This window comes from Gobius niger, assembly GCF_951799975.1.
Source record: "Gobius niger genome assembly, chromosome: 13".
In the NCBI taxonomy this organism is placed as follows: Eukaryota; Metazoa; Chordata; class Actinopteri; order Gobiiformes; family Gobiidae; genus Gobius; species Gobius niger.
Window position 1 is genome coordinate 7,630,666 of NC_136864.1, and position 11,976 is coordinate 7,642,641.

At 39.8% G+C, this 11,976-nt stretch overlaps 1 protein-coding gene across 1 annotated transcript; it reads right to left on the minus strand.

The window, feature by feature from the left end:
- Positions 1-1,086: 1,086 nt before the first annotated feature.
- On the minus strand, positions 1,087-10,523 carry napgb (N-ethylmaleimide-sensitive factor attachment protein, gamma b). Its single transcript, XM_079569874.1, has 12 exons — positions 10,335-10,523; positions 10,043-10,110; positions 9,890-9,974; positions 9,796-9,813; positions 8,142-8,172; positions 7,947-8,056; positions 5,990-6,056; positions 5,848-5,918; positions 5,669-5,747; positions 3,809-3,888; positions 3,310-3,439; positions 1,087-1,319 (listed from the first exon to the last, which is right to left on the minus strand). Exons 1-12 carry the CDS (start codon positions 10,388-10,390, stop codon positions 1,185-1,187), a joined length of 930 nt encoding a protein of 309 aa, XP_079426000.1. The 5' UTR covers positions 10,391-10,523; the 3' UTR covers positions 1,087-1,184.
- Between the last annotated feature and the right edge of the window lie 1,453 nt (positions 10,524-11,976).

The window sequence follows — 11,976 nt, forward strand, 5'->3', positions numbered from 1 at the left end:
CAACGCCAGGCCCGGGGGTCAAATCCGGCCCCCCATCATGAAGCCTCTGGCCCTCAAAATGACTTTGAGGAATATTATTACTCAAATCAGAGATCAAATGCCATTTAAAAACGTCTTACCCCCCACTTTAACCATTATCGCCAGTTTGGCTTTACCCAAATCTAAAAGCTTCTCGACTGGAGAGCCCTCCACCGAGCAAACTTGCCCACCCCGGGCCTATATGTCTGTTAAGTGATAGTTCCGGGTACTATGAAGCTTTGGCCCTATTCACTATAATGGGATTTTACTGATTTTAACCTGCTGTAGAGCCGACAACAGGGCTCTTTTTAAACATCTGAGAGTAAATATTACATTTACTCTAGCAAGTCTTTTCTGGTATTAATCATCAAATTATTTTCCTTATACACAATGAAGGTCAATTTATATATAAAAATATCTTCATTTTGCCTGGAGAAATGGTGAGCTATATTATTCGAATTAGGTCAAACAGTTGTTGGCCTTTTATCTGTTGTTACTTCAGCAGGAGATTCAGATAAAGTTGTGTTTTTGCTGCGTTTGTTCATGGAGATAAGAACAGCCTCTGGGGAAGATTCAAAGATCCCTCAATGATGCGCTAGTGACTCAAAACCCAGCTCCAGGTCTGTTTTTGATGAGAGAACAACTTTGAAATGCCCTAAAAAGTTGATTTTGCATAATACACCCACTTTATTTTGAATGTATTAACTTATGACAGACATATAGTTGATTATTAAGAAGAAACATCAATGTGTTTTCTTCCTTTGTCTTAAATAAAGCTCATGGACAAAGTAATCTTGTCATTACGCTCTAAAGCTCCATTGTGAAAGGCTTATCTGGTGTGAATATCCAACCCGGGACCTTCAAATTCATTATAACTTAGCCTAAGCTGTTTCCAAAGACCTCAGAGCCGCTTTTACAAAACACCAGACTCCCTTTACAGCAAGAGCCGTTCATACTCACATCACTGAGCATTATTAACAATAAAGAATCATTTTCATTACATCAAAATAAACAAAACTCAATAAAAAAGGTGGATTTTGTTGCGCCTCCTGCCATTTGCTGTTGTCGTTTTTGCAAAAAAATAAATAAAAACAGGCATCATACAGTAGTTGGAAGTTTGTCACGTTGAACACACGGGTGGTTTTGTTTGCGGGACAGTCCGAGAGTTAACACAGCCCACCCTCGTAGTCGTCCTCTTCCTCTGCCGGAGCACCGCTGGCGCCCCCCTGTGGAGCAGCCGCAGCCTTCTTCTTCTTCCCTCCTCCTCCCGGGACGCGCAGGGAGATGGCCAGCTTTGCATACTGTGAGGCGGCAGAGATACAGAATTAAAAAAAGGTTTATTTTTCTCTCTGAATCCTCTGCTCTTACACCGACTAACTTCACGTTCTGCTCATTCACACGCTGCACTTCAGATGTGGACATTTCCTTTGCTGTTGCTGATATAAGTGGGATGGAATATTTCATTAAATTGATCAATGTCAAGTTCATTTGTATTGCATGTGCTGTAAACAGGCAATAGAAAGTGCAAAAAACAACATGATTTTGGTCATTTTGTTTAACAATTTGGGGGAAAAATGCATTTTAGGGAAGGTCAGTTATTAGGCAAGAAACTGTATGAGCAAAAGGGACTTCCTGTGAGTAGTAGTGGTAGTAATAGTAGTAATAGTAGTAGTAGTAGTAGTAGTAGTAGTAGTAGTAGTAGTAGTAGTAGTAGTAGTAGTAGAAGTAGAAGAAGAAAAAGAAGAAATGGAGGAGAAGAAGAAAAAGAAGAAATGGAGGAGAAGAAATGGAGAAGAAGAAGAAGAAATGGAGAAGAAGAAAAAGAAGAAATGGAGGAGAAGAAATGGAGAAGAAGAAAAAGACGAAATGGAGAAGAAGAAAAGAAGAAATGGAGGAGAAGAAATGGAGAAGAAGAAGAAGAAATGGAGAAGAAGAAGAAGAAGAAGAAATGGAGAAGAAGAAATGGAGAAGAAGAGGAATTGGAGAAGAAGAAGGAGAAATGGAGAAGAAGAAGAAATGGAGAAGAAGAAGAAGAAATGGAGAAGAAGAAGAAGAAGATGTAGAAATGGAGAAGATGAAGAAGAAAGGGAAAAGAAATGGAGTAGAAGGAGAAGAAGAAGAGAAAAGAAGGAAAGGAAGAAGAATTGTAAAACTTGTTGAGCAATATCAACATTTTTCAATAAAGTCAGATTTAATGCCAGCTTGAAGCCTATTTAATACTTTAAGGCCTTGATTTTGGCACAATTCATTTAATGACTTTTAATGCCCCGCGGAAACCCTGAGGTAACACGGCTCTGCAGCACCGAAGCTTTACCAGTGTGAATGTGCGAGAGAGAAACTGTTCATAACATGTTTTTTTATGGAGAAGCATCAAGTCTAGTCCCGGGTCGTAGATACAGACGGCGTCTCGTCATAGAAGGGGGCGTGGCTTCGCCGATGGGGGAAAATAGAATCTTTAGAGAAACGCAATTTTCCACTCTTTTTAGCCATTTTCTGGTGGAATATGAACTTATTTATCACATAAAAATAAAGTCCAGTGTAAATCGGGCCCATATGGATAGTTTCTCACAACAGATTGTTCAGTAGAAGTGAAAAACGGCAGTTGTAGCAAGCGCTAGCTAACCGTTAGCATTAGCCCGATGCTAACATGTAGCATCAAGTTAGCATTCTCCGTTATTCATGTATTTATGGGTCGTTGAACCACTTTGCTCCTCCCCATGTCTTTGTTTCTTTATTTAGTAGAAACTATATTCATATTTCAGCATTTGTTACAGTCGTTTTTGAATAATTAGAGAAAATATACATATTTTCAAAATTGTTTTCCCCCTTAACTGTTTTCAAAAATGACCATATATGGGCGATTCCAGAGATGCCGTCTGTATCTATGGACACTCAAGGCCATGTCGAGCCACACGTCTTGGTCCATTTAAAAAAAGGGAATAGAGGAGCGCCTCCTCGACCTTTAAGGAGTAAATTAATAAAACTAAGGGAGCTCTTTGGGAAAGTCAATCAACAAACATAAAAGCCACTGCAGTCTTCAGTATAGTTAAAATTCCTTTCATCTTTAAGACATGTCTAAATGGACCAACAGAGCCCCTTCTTATGCAGTTTTATCGAGTCTCGAGTCGTCAGATCAGTGAGGTTTTTTTTGCAGTGAGTTTTTTAATCTTTTAGCTTTAGGTCATTGTCCATGCTTGAGCAGTTTGGAGTAATAAACAGCTAATAAACAGTATTTAAAATATATTTCCACAGTACGTAGCTTGCAGTAAAAGGGTCGAAAGGGGGACTCACGTCGTTGTCCATGTACTTGAGCAGGGGCGAGTTGCAGACGCGGTAAACCTGGTCCTCGTCCTGCTCGTCGTAGCCCTGCAGCAGCGTCTCCATGGCGATGCAGTCCTCACTCCCGCTGTATCCGGGCAGACTGAGGGGTAACGAGACGGGTCAAAACCAGGACGGGACGGGGGTCAGGGCACGTCAGAGGGGAAGAGGTGGGATGTAATGTATCAAAGGGGGAGTTCATTTCGAGTTTAGTGGATTATATTATGTTATTACATCTTGGAGTTCTGGATTGTCACAAAACTTTCAGCTTTTTGTGACCAGATACAAAACCCACAGGACACTTCAAATAAAAAATGTTCTTTCAATAACAAATAATGCATTGTCAGTAGAATACAAACTTTAAATGATCTGATGCATATGATAATGGCGGAAAGTAGAATTTGACAATGTAAAAAACTAAATAAATAGATCAGTATAAGTGAAGTTATGGACATGTGTGTTATAGACCGACCTGTAGCTCTCTCGGACACATTTGTCAGCAGCCACAAAGTCCGCTCTGTGAAGGTGAATCAGCACCTGAGCTGTGGTTTTCTGAAACAATAAAGAGTTTGTTAAAGTGGAGACGGCAGAGTCACTGCTGCCCTCTGCTGGTCAACACTAGAATAAACCCTACATGATGTTTGCTGCTTGAAGGTAATGTTACCAGGATACAGTCTGTGATTTAATAAAAAGGCACAACAACTACGACCAGGGTTAATACAGACAGAAGCAAATCAAAATTAATGCTATTTTTAAGGCCCACATACTATATTTCAATACCACAAACGCAGAAATAAACATTTAATCAAACAAGGGAAAGAGAATTTGATGAAACTGGCAACTTTTCAACCAAAATTCAACCTAAATATGTTTTAGACCATAATTCTATTATTTTTTTATTAACTTAAACAGTCAAAAATGTTGAGCAATGTCTTAATTTTCCAACAAATATCGATTTAAAGCCAGTTAGAATCTAATTCAATGCTTGTTAATGACATTTAAGGCCTTGATTTTGCCTTAATTAATTCTAAGACTTTTTTTTAATGTGTCTTAATGCAAGTTTTGAAAATGTGGAGGACAGTTTTGGGTTTTAACAATGACACAATTGTATCCAGGAAATACAGAACGAAACGCTGACACCATAGAAGATACATTTCAAAACAGCATGAATTAAGTGAAATAGTCCAGGTCTGTTTTTGACGAGGGAACAACATTACAGCATGAGCTCAAGAAGTCGTTTAATGTTAATTTCGAGACTTGTTTTTGTCACAGTGTCTGGCAACCCTAAGTTTGGGGCTCAGTCTGATTTCTGACTGGATAATGGACTCTGTGCATAACCTCAAATCACAACAACGGCGCCCAAGAAGTGACTTCCTGTTTTGATCCAGCACGCCAAAATAAAAGCACACAGTTCGTCTCATTGATTAGTTCAGCTGGTACTTGCAACATTACAAGAATATAATTAAATACACACATTTTAAGTGTTTTGTCTGTTAATAGTTTGGCAGAAAGAAAGTTGAAGTAATGAACTGCTGAACAAATGAATAAGATGCCGCTTTTATCTTGGCGTGCTGGACTGAAACAGGAAGTCATCTCGGTGTTGTTGTGATATGATGTTATGCAGCCAATTGACTTATGATAAAAAAAACGCACAAAAACACAAAGTTTTTGCAATTGAAAATAAATCAACATTACACAATAGTTATTACTGTCATTACAAAGCTAGTATTTCATTTAAGTGCGTTTGAAAATATGACTTATTTAGAAGGATAACATCAGTTGCATATTTCTCACGCTATCTCACTGAAGCAGCAAGTTAAATGAAGAAATATTGGGCAGCAAAGTTATGTTTATTTGAATTTTTAAGTGACAGGAAGTGACATAGATAAAGGTGAAGCTCCACAGCAGTTTGACTGATTTTCTATTGACTTAACATGGTCGGCACGGCAACAGTTTAAAATTGTTTGCCTCTTTCTATGTCACTTCCTGCCAGTGTCCAATAAGGAAGTGAAACTAGTATAAACATCACAAAAATGGCCAAACTAAAGAAAGCTGGGTACAATCTTTAGCAAAATCTTAAATATAATTGTGTTTACTATGTCTAATGTGTCATATGCACTTTAAAAGATGCCAAATTGGTGTGTTTTGGGAATATTTACAGAACAAACCTTACATACCACACAATCCTGAAAGCTATTCATCATATTTCTTGTCTGACACTCTTACATATAAATACAACCTATTTCAAAGCTACTTTTGGTTGTCAATCAGGAGGAAGTTCCTTCAGTAACAGCTGCTCACTGACGGAAATGACTGATCTCGCGTGACTCACCTTGAAGCACATGGGGAAGTTCTCGATCTCTTTGTACATGTTCTTCTCTTTTTGTATGGCAACCGCTGCTTCGTCCAGCCTGAAAAACCAAACAAGAGATCGGAAGGTTTAGCTGGTTTACGGTTTGTGCAACAACCGGTAACATGTAAATCTGTATCATCTTTTTGCTGTAACGTTACCTTCTCAACCGCACCAAGAGTCTGGAGGCCTTCCCCAGCAGCTCCACGGCCTGCCTCAGTCTGTCCTCGTTCTGCAGGGAAACATGTGTGAGTCCTGATACAAAGCAGACGCCTCTCATCTGCTTTTTATTTGGAAACTCACCTCGAAAACTCCCGCCGCTTTCTGATACAAGTCCACAGCCTTCTCCAGGTTTAGGGGCTCTATAAGTCTGGGACAAGAACGTTTAACGATTTAGAAAATAAACCATGGATTTTAGGAAAGGTCAGTTATTAAGCAATAAACTGTATGAGCGACAGGGACTTCATGGTTAAATAAGAAGGAGGAGAATGAGAGGGAGAAATGGAAAAGGAGAAGAAGGAGAGGTGGAAAAGGAGAAGAAGGAGAGGTGGAAAAGGAGGAGAAAAGGAAGGAGAGACGAAGAAGAGAAGGAAAAGAGAATATGAGGAAGAAGAAGAGAAGAAGGAGAGTAAAAGAAGAAGAGAAGGAGGACAGAAGAAGAAGAGAAGAAGAAGGAGGACAGAAGATGAAGAGAAGAAGAAGGAGGACAGAAGATGAAGAAGGAGAGAAGATATGGAAAAGGAGGACAGGTGGAAAATGAGAAGGAGAAAAGGAAGGAGAGAAGAAGAAGAAGAAGAGGAGAAGGAGAGAAGAAGAAGAGAAGGAGAGAAGAAGAAGAAGAAGAGGAGAAGGAGAGAAGAAGAAGAGGAGAAGGAGAGAAGAAGAAGAGAAGGAGAGAAGAAGAAGAAGGAGAGAAGAAGGAGAGAAGAAGAAGAAGAAGAAGAGGAGAAGGAGAGAAGAAGAAGAGGAGAAGGAGAGAAGAAGAAGAGAAGGAGAGAAGAAGAAGAGAAGGAGAGAAGAAGAAGGAGAGAAGAAGGAGAGAAGAAGAAGAAGAAGAAGAGGAGAAGGAGAGAAGAAGAAGAAGAGAAGAAGGAGAGAAGAAGGAGAAGAGGGAGAGAAGAAGGAGAAGAGGGAGAGAAGAAGAAGAGAAGAAGTAGGAAAGAAGAAGAAGAAGGACAGAAGATGAAGAAGAAGAAGGACAGAAGATGAAGAAGGAGAGAAGCAGGAGAAGGAAGAAGAGGAAGAAGAAGCAGAAGAAGGAGCAGAAGAAGGAGCAGAGGAGGAAGAAGAAGACAGAGGAGGAGGAGAAGGCGAAGGAGAAAGAAGAGGAAGCAGAAGAAGAAGAGGAAGAAAAGGAAGAAGAAGAAAAAGGAGGAGGGGAAAGAAGAAGCAGAAGAAGCAGAAGAAGAAGAAGAAAGGAGAAGAAAAGGAATAAGGAAGCGAAGAATAAGAAGGAGGAGAAGAAGAATTGTGAGGGCGAACAAATGTATTGTTATGTTGCAGAATGGTAAAAAAATAAAAATAAAATAAAAAATAGCAGAAGCAACAACGTAAGCCACAATCCTCTGCTCAATTTCACTGCAACCAAGACGGAAACCCTGAGATCCACATTTTAATTTGTCTTAATCTCTGCACAAAAGGCTTAAAACATGATCAGGTCAGTCACTGAGAAACATGTATGGACGAAGCATCAGTGTGGTAATCCAGTCTATGGTTTAAATATGCAGACATGCGATTCAAAAAGGCTGAATAATTATGTAACTTGATAATCTCTTGTCGACTTAGGCCAGTTAAGCTTCATGCAATTTGGTTTCTAAACTCATCATTTCCAGATCATATTATATTATATAGTGTTAATATTTAATTACATTTCTAGCTGAAAAAGTTAAAGTTAAAGTCCACATCGTTTCGAGACTTGGACTGGCCCTCATTTCAAGAATCCTCTCTAGACCTGTGACAAAATGTAGTGGACTTACTCTAGTGGAAGTAGTTGATTTATTATTGATCTATTTCCTGGAGTAATTCATTCATAAAACACCACAAAACAAAGATCAGTGTCAAAATCCCACAATCGTTCAAGAATAGTTTCCCGTCTCACCCTGGGGTTCTTAAAGCTCATCTTTCATAATCATAACAGTGTATACTCTGACACTACAGTTAATACAGGTGAAGTGTCTTGCTCAAGGATGGGTAATTGGGTAATTATATTAATGTAACCTCTGACAGCAGGATCCTATGGTAAACATGTATTTGCTCTTACTTGCCGGCCCGGTCCAGAGCCATAGCAGCCGTGTCTGGAGTCCCGTTCTCCATGTACATCATACAGGCTTTCTCGATTAGCTGAATGGCCTCAGGCATCTTCTTTTGTTCCTGAACAGCAGACAATACGAGCTCAAGTTACCAAAATGACCTGCTTTCAAAAACATTTGTATTGTGATTCTGAAACTAAACTCACCTTCATCATCATGCCTGCCTGTTCTATCGCCCTGTGGAGAGAATAAAAGAAACACTATGTAATTTCATCAAGTAAGGGAAACTACAATGTTTTACACCATAATCAGAGTTCATTAAGTATAAAGTTTCCCACATTTCTCAACAGTGGATTCTAGCGTTTGCTCCTACGTAGTGCCTGTACTCCAGGTATTGCTTTACGCAGCAGAATGATGGCTGCAACAAGCCATCAATCTGTATTAGCCTTCCAGAAATCAATATATAGATGAGTTGAGGACCACAGAATACACCCATGAGAGAAAAAAAATCCATGTAAAATATATGAAAACCTTTCATGGAAGGCACAATTGTTCCACTAACCCTCCAAGCTGTTTCTACTGTAAGGCAGCACGATTTTAGGAGGATACCCACATGCAATTTTTCTGTAGGAGTAGTTGTAGTAAAAAAATGAGTACCATGTAGTAGTAAATGTAGTAATGCATGAATGATACTTTTTTTCTACACCTATACTAAAATATTTGTCATCTAGACTAGAAAACAGATCAAAAATGTTTATTTAATCCTTAAATAAACTAAAGCAACCAAGTGACTTCCTTTAACGCTGTCCCTGGACCCAACAGGCATCAAAACTTAAGTTATACTTTATTAATCTCTGTAGAGAAATTTGTCCTCTGCATTTGACCCATCCTTAATGTCGCTGAGCAGTGAGCTGCCGGAATGGGCTGGAGGATTCACCTATTGCACATGTTTTTTAACCTACGCAGACACGGGGAGAACATGCAAACTCCACACAGAAAGGCCCCGTCCAGGTGGGAATCGAAGCCAGGGCCCTTCGAGCCGTGAGGCACGAGCACTAACCGCTGCACCACCAGGAGAGTTCAGGACTGTGATGTCATTTCGAACTACTCCTGGTATTATTACGCCTTACAATATAGTCTCCCCTTTTATCCGCTTAGAAAATCCACATTGTTTAATTTTGTGTAATTATACTTTGTAGTGGAATACTTCACGTAACCATATTTAAATAGGGAAAACGTGGAAGAGCTTGGTAGCTTCTATCTTGACCAGTTTTGGAGCTATAGAGGAGAGAGGGAGAGGCTAAATGCTAACGCCGTCTGCGCCGTCTACACTGTGTTTACATGATTGAAGGCACGGGTGAAGACCAGACAGGTCCTAAAGAACTCGTCAAAGCTAAGGTAAGAACATATCTCAGTATGTAAAAACGGTGGCCTATTCCTTTAAAAGGGAAAATACTAGAGTTATTGGAAACTACAGTGTATTAGATGTGATTACCAGTAGTGACTCAGCAGCTGCTGTATACATTAGCTATACTGTTTTTAGCTAATGTATGCAGTCTGTGGAAAATGTACGCTAACAGCCACAAACATGGTGAATCTCCATGGTAACAGTGGATTTTCCTGAAGTAATATTTCCATACTTTTATGTTTTGACACCAGCAGTACCTAAACGTTTACCTATCTCACCCTATGTAGTAGTGATGTTTTTAATACAGTACTAGTTGCAGTTTAATTTGATTGCAATCAGTTCCTCTTCTATTCTGTATAAGCGTTGCGTGTCCAGAACAGCAAGCCTTTATATCAACTTTACCAAGGCTGACTAAACATGTAATGAGTATAATATGCATGACAATTACTTACTTTGCTGCATGGAAGAGCCTGTGGGGAAGGTCAAGGAAACTACACCCCAAAAAAATCAGTTGAATCAAACGTACATATGTGAACTTAAGGATACGTCTTGTTTTCGGTTTGGTACTCTGCCTCCTTCAGGTAAGCATCCTTCGCTTGCTCGTACTGCTTGGCATTCTTGAAGCACACAGCTAAAATAAAACAACCCCTTAGTCAAATTCAGAACCACGGCAATGGGCTATGGTGCATTTTTGTTTACCTGCTTTGGAGTACTCTGATGCAGCACTGTCAAAATCTGGCTTCCACTTGGTCAGGCTGGTTTTTAGGCTTCAAAAAGAGACACGATTCATTTACAAACGCGTAATACAGCTTTGTCACACGATTACGCAACAATTCATTAAATATTCAGCTAGCACAACAATTCATGCTAAGTCAGACATAATTTGCTGAAATGTCGCATTGCCTTGAATGAAAACGGCCTCACAGCTAGCTTGCATTTATAGTAAAACAAATCGACGTGCGATCGGGGGGGTAATAAATGATCATCTCACCATTTTTCGGCTTTAGCGATGTGCTCGTGGGCTTCGTTTATCTTCTGGGCAGCCATAGCGGGACTCGGGGAACACTATCGGCACGAAAATGCGGGTAAAAACGGGATATTTTGTGTTTAGACGTTGTCGATGTTTGGATTAACACGAGACTCCTCCTCTGCTGCAACGTCACCGCCTGTCGCAGACTGCGGGAGCCCGAGGAGGACAGAAAGCACGGAAAGCGCAGTTATTTACGACGGCGCATTAGGGCCATCTAGTGACGGGGGAAACCAATAAAAAAGAGTTTTGCGTTTAAAGGGGGGGTATTACGCAAAATCGACTTTTTCAAGCTTTACATCATGTTATTATGTCATTCCCTCATTGAAAACATGCCTGAAGTGTTGCCTTGGCACATTCACGTATTTTTGAGTAATCTGTAAAAACTCTGATGGCAGCCATTTTAGGGATAGGTTTGCCTGAGTCCTCCTAGGAACGCCCCCACCTCCTGGAGACGCCTCCGAGCTTTCGTCACCAGCCGAGTAACCAACCACTGCTCCTCAGCAGAACCCCCTCCCCACTGATGCCACAGACAGCGTGTGGGCGTGTCAGAAAGGGCCAGAGGTTCTTAAAGAGACAGAGGCCTATTTCAAGACATTCACTACAGCCATTTTGAGAGAGCAATTTTATACAAGGCAGTTATTCTAATTTACTGCATTTACAGACCAACAGAAGGTTTCGTCATCATTGTAGTGTGATATAGACTGGTGCCATGTGATTGAAAAAAGTATAATACCCCCTCTTTAAACCTGCAATTCTATGAGAAAATGGTTGCAAATGTACGAGATTTTGGAACATGCAAGGTTTTGAAAAAAATAATAATAATCTGCCTGAAAAAATCACAAATTTGTGTGATGGAAATTGCCAGAAAAAAAAGGTATTTGTGGAGGGAAAGTCGCAAATTTGCCATTTGACTTAGGCAAGCAAGGAAATGAGCTCTATAGTCTGGTAAATAAAAAATAACAAAAAAGCATCTTCTCATGTTTATGATCATGCTCAAATAAATCTTTTCTTTGTTGTTGTTGTTGTTGTTGTTGTTGTTGTTGTTGTTGTATCACCGCCAATAACAGAAAGCTGCAGATGAGGCGGATCAGCCGTGATAGTGCAGATAGGGTTGTTAAGGTTAGGTTAAGATTTGGGTTAGGTTAGGTTAAGATTAGGATCGTTTAGGAACAAAAATAACAAGCAATTTGTATGCTGTTCGAAGTTATGTTATCTTTATCAATCAACAGAATCTAATTACACTTTCCATGTATCTTCATAAGAATTTTGTTTTGTTTTCATGAAGAAATTTAAATAAGTAGCCTACTAACTCCTCACATGCCTGAGGTAGATCAACATCAATCTTTCTAAAAGCTGATCGGTCTAGATCAGCCTTATCCAGCAGAGGGCGCACTATCACGGTGGATTCGCTTCACGGTAGATCTGTCTCCCAGGTCTGCAGCTCTTCCCTCATCACCGCTCTAAGCAAAATTCAGCTGCTTTTATTTTGGAGGATATCAAAGTTTTATGCGCACAGCGGAAACAACACATTTGCTGCTTCTTTCCTTATGAATTTGCATTTTTTTTGTACTAGCAATTTGTGACTTTTTCAGGCAGATTTGCT

What these genes read in the sequence shown, in the direction of transcription:
- napgb (XM_079569874.1), bottom strand. Translation starts at nt 10,390, where the DNA reads ATGGCTGCCCAGAAGATAAACGAAGCCCACGAGCACATCGCTAAAGCC. An exon ending in ATCAGAGTACTCCAAAGCAG is followed by an intron (nt 9,975 to 10,042) that starts GTAAACAAAAAT and finishes GTTTTATTTTAG; the next exon opens with CTGTGTGCTTCAAGAATGCC. An exon ending in ACTTCCCCATGTGCTTCAAG is followed by an intron (nt 3,889 to 5,668) that starts GTGAGTCACGCG and finishes TTATTGTTTCAG; the next exon opens with AAAACCACAGCTCAGGTGCT.